The sequence below is a fragment of the Borostomias antarcticus genome (genome assembly GCF_949987555.1).
Source record: "Borostomias antarcticus genome assembly, chromosome: 15".
Classification (NCBI taxonomy): domain Eukaryota; kingdom Metazoa; phylum Chordata; class Actinopteri; order Stomiiformes; family Stomiidae; genus Borostomias; species Borostomias antarcticus.
Genome location: NC_140248.1, coordinates 10,523,687 through 10,535,961, shown reverse-complemented (window position 1 = coordinate 10,535,961; position 12,275 = coordinate 10,523,687). Strand labels below are relative to the sequence as shown.

Sequence of the window (12,275 nt, the reverse complement as noted above, 5' to 3'; positions counted from 1 at the left end):
GTATGAAATGCGCTATACAAATAAAGTTTGATTTGATTTGATACAGGCCATAAAGATTGTGACCGACCCCTCCCATCCCAGTCACGGTCTCTTTGAACCACTCCCCTATGGCAGGAGACTGCGGTCCATCGGCAGCAGGACCACACGCAACAAAAAACAGCTTCTTTCCCATGGACTCATTAACAAGGCTCGCCCCCCCCCCCACACACACACACACTGACTCTATACCCTCTTTGCACCACTTGCACACGACCTCTGATTGTACCACATAGCCTATCTCAATGGCTCACACATTGCACACATTAGCCTATAAATAAAACATTACGCATCTATCACACTACACTCTGCACATACATCATACACACTCCATTATGTAGCCTACATATTGCGTAACTGACATCTTTGCCTTTCTTTTTATTGGTTAAATTTTATTTTGTATTTGCACTGTATTTTGCCTTTGGCAATAGCCTATTGTATTTTGTATTTGCACCGTATTTTGTATTTGCACTGTTCTTTGTATTGCATTTGCACTGTCATGTCTATGCTCTGTCCTGCCCTGTCCTGCACCATGTCCTATGTCGTCTTCATCAGTCTACAATGTGTAAACCCATGGATGTATTAATAGAATAGAATAGAATAGAATAGAATAGAATAGAATAGAATAGAATAGAATAGTGTAAACCATATACATGGCGAATAAACGGATCTTGAATCTTGAAAACTACAATCACCACAGTGCATAGCGAGCTACGGCTGAGGAGACGCCTCTCACTGTGATTGGTTCATTGGTTTGGCCCTGTACCAATATTCTTTGCCTGTACTGCTTGCACAGCTGAAGGTGAAGCAAGTGGTCCACTGTCCTCTGTTTGTAATCACATTATGTCATCAACTGGACTTTTAACCATGCGGACTCAACTGTGCAAGCGCTTGGTAAGTGGGAGAGATCAAATAACCATCGGGCTACGTGTAAACGGAAGTTACCACTCTATTACCACACTATTTTTACCGGTTTTTGCAACCACATCGTTGTTAGCTAGCTAGCGGTAGATGCATTGTTTTGAAAGACAGCCAAGGCCGCCAGTGCTGAAGTCAGAACTTGCTCCATTGTAAATACATGCACCACCTGTCACAGTACAAAGCAAGCTAACTTAACTTAGTCTAATTAGGTACTAACGTTGATTACAGCCCGCAAGTTATTTAACCTACCCTTGCAAAGTCAGCTCTCGCTTACACTGGCTGGAGGGAATAGTAGGCTATAATGTTACATTAACGTTATAGCCTATCATTGTCTAATACCCTCTGCCCTTGCAGGCTCACAAGTACCTGTCAAGGACCTACTCATCTCGCCCTTCACTAAATGTAAGTATGGATCCTGTTGCATTCTTTTTCTTCTTTCTTTTTTTGACCTCGTAACATTTACTAAAGTTGTGCTGTATTGTCCTGTTTACTGGTTAACCCAGACAAAAAAAACATTTGACTGAACTGAGTTAAAGGGAGAATGGGTCATTACAGGAAGTTGTCATCGTCAGTGCGGTCCGCACCCCGATGGGGTCGTTCAGAGGGACTCTGTCAGCAGTACCTGCCACCAAGCTGGGCTCTATTGCGATCAAAGGCGCCATTGAACAAGCAGGTAGTTGAACTGAGGCTATGCCATTATGAGTATGGGAAATGATGCTGATAAGTAATATTCAGTAATTGTTTTAAAGATGATTCTACAGGCATTGTTTTAACAGACCGGACTTTTCAGTGACACAGCTGCTGATGTAAACTAAGAAGGAAGCTTCATCTGAAGATGAAGAATTAGGTGTGTGTGGGTGTGTAAGTAATGACTTGATGTGATTCTGTGTTTAGGTATCTCTGCAGAGGAGGTCAAGGAGGTCTACATGGGCAACGTGCTGCAGGCAGGGGAAGGACAAGCCCCCACCAGACAAGCCCTGCTGGGCGCAGGTGAGATCAGAGAGACAGAAAACACACACTCAAGTTGGTTTCCCACTGCATTTTACCACCTCAACTTGACCCGACTCAACTTTACTCTATTAGCTTTTGGGTTTTTTTCACTTCATTTTCCACCGCACATAGTAGGGAATTTAGGCGCCACGCCCCCCTATCTACGTCAATGGGAGCTCTAGAATTCACCTAATGGTTTATACTCATTTGAACATATAGCCTTATAACAGTGAGAAACAAATAGCATTGTTCAGTGATGTTATTATCATAACATATGGCAAGGAGTTACATTTCTCTATTTCAATTCAGCGTAGTGTTAGCACAGTCGTGAATTTAATCCTGTACTGTATGTGTGGTCTTTACTGTAACTGCTACCAGCAGCTCCATAGCTCACTCGGTCGGTCGGTTGGTATTGGTCCACAAAAATGTCGACGTGTAATGTGGCACCACAAAATGTGGCACGAAAAACGCAATGTAGAGCCACAGCTGTTACTAATCCACTAAATAGACAAGAGAGGAGAAGATTCAGCCAGATTCAAAATGCTTGTAGCCGACTGAGCTGGTTGGAGCTATTGCGAATTTGCGCTTGTTGAAATCCCATGTATGTGGCTGTCTGGCTGAGTTTCCTTTGCACTTTGCCTGACCAGTCAGCAGTCACTTTTTACCTCGCTCGGAACCTCGAAGGAGGTGATCTGAAAAATACAACTCAACTTGGCTTTGCCTTTGTTGTTCAGTGGAAAACTTGCTTTCTTTGGTTAAGTTGCTACTTTTTTTGTGTGGTGGAAAACCTACATAATTCACGCATACACAGAACACAGTGTGTGCGTTAAGTAACTGAGCGCTCACGCTTAGAATGCTCACTGTGAGTGCTGAGCGCATTTTAAAAACACAACGTTCTGCTCATTCTGAGTGCTGATCAACCGTCATATGTCAAAAACATTCACTGAAAATTGCTTGGCAAAAAGCAGTAGTAGGTGCGTTATTCAATGTTTTGGTGGAGGAGGCAGTGGCCGATGATGATTTTATTAATGTAGCCTACTAGGGGCGGATAATATCCAAGAGGAAGAGGAGATGTTGTTGCTTGCTGTAAATAACGTTAACGGGCAAACAGCGATCATTTCCTCTTCGGTCACTAAAACGGATGCCTTTAGTGTGCCATCAGCACTGGAGAGGTGTACAAGCATCCTTTTGGGATCCATCTTCTTTTGTGTTTGCTCAGACTGATCATAGTTTGAGCAAACAAGTGCTCACTTGCGCTCTGAGCAGATCAGTCTGAGCATAACTGAGCAACACGTTAAGTGCGTTATATGCCCTGAGCGAAGCTGAGCCGCTCAGTTACTTAACGCACCCAGTGTTACCACAAAAATATGTGTTTGCACAACAAAGGAAGCACGTTGTTAATGATGTTTGTGGTAATACACACTTTTTCCCTCCAGGTTTGTCTTTGTCCACTCCAGCAACAACGATAAACAAAGTGTGTGCCTCTGGCATGAAGTCCATCATGCTGGCTGCCCAGAGTCTCATGTGTGGACACCAGGTAAGATAAAAAGCTTACTGTAGCCTAATATTAGAAAAGGTTAAAAACCTTAACAAAAAATAAATAAACTCATGTTTCATACACAACTGTCTTCATCAGATGAGATGAAGGTCAGATTAAGTTAGTGTTGGAATTAGTCAATAAACATTTCTATGACCTCTGAACATAAATACAATAAGCATTTACGCGGACTTGGCACCGTTTTTAATCCAAAATAGGTCACCTACGTGATTCGTACAGATCCAATGAGAAATGTAGGCTATTATTATTATTTATTTATTTATTTTTTTTGGGGGGGTGGGGGGGCGTCGAGAGCCTGCTTCTTAAAGCAGCTTCCATAGAAAGACAATAAATCTGTGAGTGTGGACATTGGGATTGGGCCAATGGAGCGTGTAAATCTGATACTGTGGATGCACGTTTGGATCTGTATGCGCGTGTGCATTAACTGTCAGTAAAAAGGCAGACAGCGAAATTAAGCCAATCAATTCACTAGACCCCCAAAAGTACCTGCCAGTCGAAAAAAGCCCAGGGACATGTCCCTCTCACATTTCAAAATCTAGGTTTTAACCCCCCCCAGCAAAATTTCTCTCACTGCAAGGTAACCGCTGCAAGGTCACGAGCAAAACCTGGTATGCATTTTCAGAGAGTTGGTTATTTTCATGCAAAGTGGAATGGGTTCATTTGGAGATGTGACTCACCTCTGTATGCTAATTTTGTGTGTGTGTAACTGGTGGGGCTGCCCTTTTGTTAAATTTCTTAGTAAATGTGAGCATATTATAGGTACTTTGCTTAATTTGGTAAATGGACTGCTCTTATATAGCGCTTTTATCCAAACCGCTTTACAATGGCCTCTCATTCACCCATTCACACACACATTCACACACCAATGGCCGTAGCTGCCTTGCAAGGTGCTAGCCTGCTCACTGGGAGCAATTTTGGGTTCAGTGTCTTGCCCAAGTATACTTTGACATGTGGACAGGAGGAGCTAAGAATTGAACCGCTGACCCTATGATCATTGGACAACCCGCTCTACCTCCTTGACATGACACAGTTACTCGTTTATGTGTTAGATAACATGAAGTACATTTGCAATAACTCAAGTAACTAAACCTATGTTTCAGGATGTGATGGTGGCAGGTGGTATGGAGAGCATGTCCAATGTCCCCTATGTGATGACCAGGGAGACGCCGTCCTACGGAGGAGTGAAGATAGAAGACCTGATAGTGAAAGACGGCCTCACCGACGTCTACAACAAATTCCACATGGTAGCCCTTCTTCTTGGTGTTTGTGTTTAGTGTTGGAATGGGTCATTTTGGGTTTTATGCTCATTGTACTATTCAGACAGAAAATAAAGAACCTTTGTTAGTCGAATCTATATGTTGACTATGGAAGATGCCTTGACACTGTGTTTTGTTTTGCAATAGGGAAACTGTGCAGAGAACACTGCCAAGAACAGCCAGATCACCAGGGAAGAGCAGGACGCCTACGCCATCAACTCCTACAGCCGAAGCAAGGTGGCGTGGGAGTCTGGCCTACTAGCCAAAGAGATTGTACCTGTCAGCATCCCCCAGAGAGGTAAACCGAGTTGTAACTATCTCTTTGTTTCGGTTGAATCAGAGTCGTTAGAAGCATGTAGTTGATACTGTCTTTTTTGTGTACAGGCAAGCCCGACGTGGTAGTGGCAGAGGACGAGGAATGGAGGCGTGTCGACTTCAGCAAAGTCCCCAAACTGAAGGCTGTGTTCCAGAAAGAGAATGGTAAAATATGGAGAATTACAGCCCTAAATTGTAGCCTTGCTTGTGAAACAGAACATTGAATGATGAGAACTATACAAATGAAGATACCGTTTCAGTATCTTGGGGTCCGCGGTGGTGTAGCAGTCTAATGCATCATGTCCCGGTGCAGCTGCCCACGGGGTCCTGGTCTCGCCAGATCCGATTAAGGCCGGATCCCAGAGGATGCCATTTCTGACGGTGGTTAGTATAATCTTGGCTGGAGGATCCATCGCACGGCCCAGGTGGTCAGTGATGTGGAGGAGAGAGACCAATCATTGACCCTCTCAGCTCGCAACCGTAATTCCGGACGCTGTGGTGCAATGAACCCTCCACAGTTAGTAGTGGGTAATTACACTAGGTCAGGGTTAGTTGGCTACCAAATTGGGTGAAAACAGGACAAAATCCCCAAATAAATTTATTAAAAAAGAAAAAAGATACCGTTACCTACTGTATAAATGGTCAGAGAACAAAGAGTGATTCAAACCTCCATTGATGCACTTGTGACAGAGATGAAGTTCATTCTGAATGGTGGTTTGTATTCCAGGCACAGTGACTGCAGCCAATGCCAGCACGCTGAACGACGGTGCAGCTGCCCTGGTTCTCATGACGGCCGACGCAGCAAAGAGACTTAACATCACTCCACTGGCCAGGATCGTGTGTACGGTTCCTACGCACACGCACGCACACACACACACACACACACACACACACACACACACACACACACACACACACACACACACACAAACACACCATACATACATACATACATTTCGGTCACAAAGTGAAATTCTCCCCAGATTTTACTATTCCACATTGAGGTTCAACTGATAAGCTTCGTTAAGCTTCTGGTCAAGGTCAAGGTAGTTTATTTGTCAAAGTAATACAGGGTGAAACATGCAGTGAAATGAAAGGAGCGTGATCAATCACTGTTCTAAAATACCAAGAGAGATCAATACAATGAGATAATAAAGACAGTAGATTAGACATTAAAGACAATTTAAAAAAAACTAGACGAGGAATAAAAGGAGATGAAAGGAGGATAAGGAAGTAATAATAAAGTACCAATAAAAACTACACACTATACGTGTGTGTGTGTGTGTGTACTAGACGAGGAATAAAAGGAGATGAAAGGAGGATAAGGAAGTAGTAATAAAGTACCAATAAAAACTACACACTATACGTGTGTGTGTGTGTGTGTGTGTGTGAAATCTGTTAAAATGAGGAGTGTGTTGAGTCCTTATGGCCTGAGGATAGAAACTCCTCTTCAAGTCAAGTTTATTTGTAAAGCACATTTCAGCAACAAGGCAATTCAAAGTGCTTTACATGAGACATTAAAAGCATCAAGACAAAGTGCAACACATAAAAGTTCATATAAAACGAAATGCAAAAAAGGACACACTTTTCTTTATCACATACTGAAACCTTCGCTCTCTCCACTCACTTACGTACAATGTCCCTCTGTATACAGTAGTTGCACGCTGGCTTTTCATCAGTGCTTCAAACATCCTTTCTGATCAAGGGACCACATCAGCTGTCAGTGGCCTACTGTTGTGTCACTAGGCACACCTTGCACCAAAAATCCAACTTCTCCATTTCCAACATACATTTCCTTCTTTCTCTTCCTCCCTCAAGTCGTTCTACTAACATTCTCTTGTACTTTGCAGAACATTTAAAACAAAATGCAGGAAAAATAAAATACAGGAATAAAAGTTACAGTGCAGTGTATGAATAAATAATTATTTGATTTAATAAGTCTTTCAGTTTTGGTCCCTGACACTGCAGAGGCACCTACCTGACTTCAGCAGTGTAAATAGTCCGTTGACACGTGTCCTTCAGGATTGTTTGAGCTCTCGTCCTCACCCTCTTGGAGTAGGAGTCCTGCAGGGAGGGGTAGAGATGTTCTGATGGTCACTGGACCAAGCCCGCTTCCTGGACCAAGCGGTGATGCAGCCTGTCAGGACACCCTCCACAGCTGCGTTCTAGAAGGTCTTTAAGATGGAGGATGAGACCTTGGATTTCCTCAGCTGTGGGAGGAAGTAGAGCCTCTGCCTGTATTTTTTGTCTGTGGTCTGGGTGTGCAGAGTCCAGGTGAGGTCCTCAGTGATGTGCGCCCTGAGGTTCTTAAAGCTGGAGTCCCTCTCCGCAGGCTTTCCGTTGATCTCCACCGGCTTGTACTGTATCTGCTGACCTGCTGTCTCCTGAAGTCCTCCACCATTTCCTTGGTCTTGCTGGTGTTCAGGATCAGGTTGTTGGACTGTGCTAAGACGTCTACCTGGTTCATGTAGGCCTGTTCATCGTTGCTAGTAATCAGGCCTACCACCACTGTGTCGTCTGCAAATTTGATGATGGAGGTGGCTGTGCAGTCATGGGTATAGATATTATACAGTAGAGGGCTCAAGATGAGGAGCACCTGTGTTGTGGGTTAATGGTCCAGAAGTCTGGCTGCCCACCTTAATCAACTGGGGCTGTTTGGAGATAGTCTGACACTCGCCATTTAGTTTCACTTCATTATTCAGTCTGAATAGGCTCCTATTGCTGCTGTTTTCCGAGATGGGCGTTGCTGAAGGAGTTCATCCCCTAGTCTGGAAGGCATTAAAGTGTAACAAAACATGGGCTTAGGGGTGGAGCCAGCGCCTACCTTTCAAATCCAGCTGCATTTGAACATAATGTCATCGGGAGCATATGGTCGAGACTAAATGAAAAACTAATTCAGCCCAGAAAAGGAGAAAATTGAAGCTATCCAACTCCGTGAAGTGACTTATGTGAAAGAAAGTCCAAGTAGCCTATACTGTATGCTACCAACTTACTTGTGACAGTACTTGAAAAGTGGAAAGCTGTGTCACTGACCAATCATTGACCAAATCAGTGTCCCCGCACAGCCCACAATCTGCGCGGGCCAATCAATACCTTGCGCATAAAATCTAAGGATTTTCACTGGTGTTCGCAAATATCAACGCTCTTTATCAATCTCAGATTAGTTCGTCCTCTAACCAATCCCATTGTGCAGTTTAATTCAAAGGATGCTGATTGGCTTGCTTGGAATTCCAACCAAGAGATCACTCTGGATGAGAGCTATTCCAGACCCTGAATCGCATTTCGAAAATTCAGATTCAGGGGCTGGAGCCAGGCTAGCTCTGTGAGAAAGTTGGGCACCCATTTGCACAGTGTGGTGTTGATTGACCTCATCTTCATGGCCAGGGTGGGGGGGACTATGGTATTGAATGCTGAACTGTAGTCTACTGACTGCCATTTAAGCAACTTTTGTTTCTATTTCTCTAGCTTTTGCTGATGCTGCTGTTGCCCCCATTGACTTCCCTATTGCTCCTGCGTTTGCCGTGCCAAAGGTGAGTTTTTTTTACTGCGTTCCATTTGTATCAGAGCTCCGGATTTGGCACCGGGATAACGTATATATCCCAGTTGAAAACGTTCCAGAAACAAAATTAAAAACCCCACTTCCGCCCCTTTGGCCATTAGCAATACCAGTTGATAACAACGAACCGTAGCAACATTGTCCAATAATAAATGTTGGACACTTCTGTGTGTATGACTGATTTAATGGGACACAAATGAGAGAGAAGCACTAATGAACAGTATTATTACAGCTTTCACTTTGTTTGCAAAGGGAGCAGCCATCTTGATTTTGACGTCAGCAGCTGACATTGATGAAGTCAGGGTTAATTTTTTTACTCTGAGTAAAATGGTGGAAAAACGTATTTGATGACGCTTTGACATCGAACTCTGGAATCCCGATGTTTCGGATACAAAAGGAATGCAGTATTACTGTACATCCAGTACAATTCAACAAGCGCTCCTGTCAGGGGACATCACACTGATATATACTGTAGAATGACTGGCATGGTGTCTCAAAAATGAAGTCTCCGATGTAACTTCAGGTGAGGCACGAACGTCACGGCCGGAGTAATCGGCAGAGGTTAATCAGTCACCCCATAATAACGCTAACCACCAGCTGACTGTCAGCTGTCATAGCATTGGTCAGCTTGCCAGAGCGCATGTATTTAAGCTGTCAAAACATGTCATTGTTCGCGCTTGCCATTACTGCTGGTTGTGTATTTGCATGCTTGCCCCACCTCCTCCCCTGCTCCACCTGCGTATGTCGATGTCATCTCTGTTGTCATCGTTGCTCTCTGTCCGGGGTATTGCTGCATTCTTCCGGTGTTCCACTATGCATCGGCTAGTGGAAGCCAGGGTAGACACTAGCTGGTCTCTGAGGCTCTCCTTGGTGACCGTGGGCCGAAACATCTCTGAATGGCCATCCAGCGGTCCCTCCGGTCACCATGGAGGCCGAGAAACTAGGCTGTATCTCCTTCGGACTCCACGAAGCGTCGGCCCGTGGAGGCCAGGGACTATAATGTACAGCAGTCCCCCTGTGGCTGTCTTTGACGGTCTTAGTGGGCTGAGTTACTTTCGAGCGTCTTCCCGATCGCGGCCCACTCTGACCGTCATAGAGGCAGGGGGCTAGATGCCGTTCCCCCTTCTGGCTCTCTGGGCCAAGCGGCCCAGAGGGGGGGGAACGCCTAGATTGCCTTCACATCGGTGGAAGGCAGGGGCCCCCCCGAACAGAGCACACCGCCAAAATTCATATGCTATGTATTCATAGTTGCATGCTAATAATGGGTCAATTTTGACAAAAGTGATATCGACTGAAAAATAAAAATAAAAGGTTTGGACCTAAGATCTTCATTGTCAGCAAGGGAAATGTGCAGCAATGTTTTGATTTGAACCATGTCCGAGATGGAAGTAGTAAAAGGCCTAACTCCTCAAAAGCTGGAACGATAAGAACATGCCACTCTTCACTGATGTTGATTGGTGTTCTTTGTCCAGGTCCTGGAGGCTGGTGGAGTGAAGAAGGAGGACATTGCCATGTGGGAGATCAATGAGGCCTTCAGTGTGGTGGTCCTCGCCAACATCAAGATGCTGGACATCGACCCCACCAAGGTCAACGTCAACGGAGGGGCCGTGTCTCTGGGACACCCTATTGGGTAAGAAAAATGGACTTCCCTCTGAAAAGGATAGTCTTTGAGCAGAGCTTAATAGTGGGTGGTTCTGTAGAAACATATTTACAGTATGTCTAGTAAAGGTTCACAGACGCTAGTAAAGATTTACTGACGTTACACTGTACTGACATTACAAATGATGTGACTGACCATTATTTTGAATTTCCACACAGGATGTCGGGGACAAGGATTGTGGGGCACATGGTGCATAATCTGAAGTCCGGCCAGTATGGCCTCGCTGGTATCTGCAATGGAGGAGGTGGAGCTTCCTCCATCCTCATCCAGAAGTTGTAGGACCCTTCTGTCTCCTTATTAGACATAGAAACTGCCTGCTCAACCACTGTGTACATGGTTGAGGTGACCATACTCACTCACTCTAGATAATTTATCTGAACCCTTCTCCATACCGACAGCCTGACTGGATTAATAACTTAACCTGTAGTTAACTGATTATTTTGACTCCCATGTTTGAGACACTCCTGTGTGTGTTGACCGTCTGGCTCAAAAACTGTTTATATTTAAATTTTGAATTTATTTAAAAGATAAATAAATAGTTTCTATGAAAACTTACAATATTTGTATGTCTTTATATTACGAGGTGTATTGGTTTACTGATGATATACAATAATAGGATGGTTATTGATTTATGAAATCAGTAATCATTGCCTGTGCCTTTAAAATCATTTTCATTTCCAATACTATTACTCTTTTGTGAGTCTAGTATTATTTTAGAGAAAAGGTTTGAAGGCAGTTTTCATTCATTGTCAGGGGAGGTTACTGTATCCTGTTATGAAGTTTGTCCACAGGATGGTGCAGTAGTCTGATATTTTGAAGGCAGCCTTTTTTGTGTGTTGGCTGTAAGCCAGTTCTATGTTGCTACCACAAGAGGCAGTGATCCCAGAACATCAAAACAAAAAGACTCCACAGATTTCCCAGGTCAGCGGTGGCCGAGTGGATGCGCTGTTTATATTATACCTCCATGTGCGCTGCCTATCACTGCGAAGGTTGTGAGTTCAATCCTTGGTGTGGACATACCAAGGTACCATGACATATTTTGGCACACGGATGTTATAGAAGTTATGTAACGAGCGTGGGTCATATTTGTTAATTATAGACCCTTTTACAGCCTAGTCAGCACAAGTATGCGCGCGCATTCTTGAAACAGTAGCAGAGGAAGACAGACGAAATAGCCATTATTAAGCATACGGACCAATACATCCATGGTACGGACTGGACTGAGTTTGCGGTGCCCATTTTATATCAGGTAAGTTATTTTGACTACCTGGTTTCACTGGAATGGCTGGTTGAAATGTAGCCTTGTCCAGGCTACTTGTCCAGCTGGTATGGTTATTGGCTCATTCCTATGGGATAGCTTAGTACTTTGTGATTTAGCAATGGGTTGACTAATCACTAGATCAATATTTTCAGTTGGGGATAGGACTACAACACCACCTGTGCTGTGGCACCAGGAATCTGCTCTAACCACTGTTTTTATTCACCACCATATCATGTTGTTATACAGATTAAATGTACTGTATGTCTACGCGACACAAAAAAGGCTTTATATATATGTTATTTCGGCCAATATTTTAATGCACTATTTTAATACATTTTAATCTCCCTTCTGTTCTGTTGCAGCTTTGATGCTGGGATGCCTGGTGTGGTTGAGGCCAGAGAACACCGTGATGCAACACCAGTCAGGTGTCGGCTGCTGTGCAACGCTGATGTCCAGCCCCCCCAAAGATGGTCTTCAGGTGCAAGCCCCACCCGGACTGGACATGGCCAGACAGCAGTATCTGATCATGGATGGCTGTGACTGTGTCCATGATACAGGCAGTGCAATTCCTTAACGTCAAGTATACTATACAGTAGTATACAGTAGTGCAGAGTAAGTTCTCTATTGTATAGACAAGGTGTTCAATTGCTCAGGTGTTGTCAGCTGTTGATTCAAGTGATAGTGTACAGTAGTGCAGAGTCAGTTGTCTATTGTATAGACGA

The 12,275-nt window shown here is 44.1% G+C and overlaps 1 protein-coding gene across 2 annotated transcripts; it reads left to right on the top strand.

Annotated features, from left to right (window-relative positions):
* Positions 1-862: 862 nt before the first annotated feature.
* Positions 863-10,772, top strand: acat1 (acetyl-CoA acetyltransferase 1). 2 transcript variants are annotated; one of them, XM_084449901.1, is made up of 12 exons: positions 863-930; positions 1,312-1,359; positions 1,513-1,630; positions 1,852-1,947; positions 3,384-3,484; positions 4,606-4,749; positions 4,909-5,059; positions 5,146-5,241; positions 5,804-5,917; positions 8,542-8,606; positions 10,105-10,262; positions 10,451-10,772. In XM_084449901.1, the coding sequence occupies exons 1-12, from the start codon at positions 880-882 to the stop codon at positions 10,569-10,571; spliced, it is 1,263 nt and encodes a 420-aa protein (XP_084306027.1). In that variant the 5' UTR covers positions 863-879; the 3' UTR covers positions 10,572-10,772. The 2 variants fall into 2 exon arrangements, with proteins under 2 accessions (XP_084306027.1, XP_084306028.1); XM_084449902.1 differs by lacking the exon at positions 863-930 and adding an exon at positions 998-1,106.
* The last annotated feature ends 1,503 nt before the right edge of the window (positions 10,773-12,275 follow it).

What these genes read in the sequence shown, in the direction of transcription:
- acat1 (XM_084449901.1), top strand. Translation starts at nt 880, where the DNA reads ATGTCATCAACTGGACTTTTAACCATGCGGACTCAACTGTGCAAGCGC. An exon ending in CTCAACTGTGCAAGCGCTTG is followed by an intron (nt 931 to 1,311) that starts GTAAGTGGGAGA and finishes CTGCCCTTGCAG; the next exon opens with GCTCACAAGTACCTGTCAAG. An exon ending in TCCACTGGCCAGGATCGTGT is followed by an intron (nt 5,918 to 8,541) that starts GTACGGTTCCTA and finishes CTATTTCTCTAG; the next exon opens with CTTTTGCTGATGCTGCTGTT.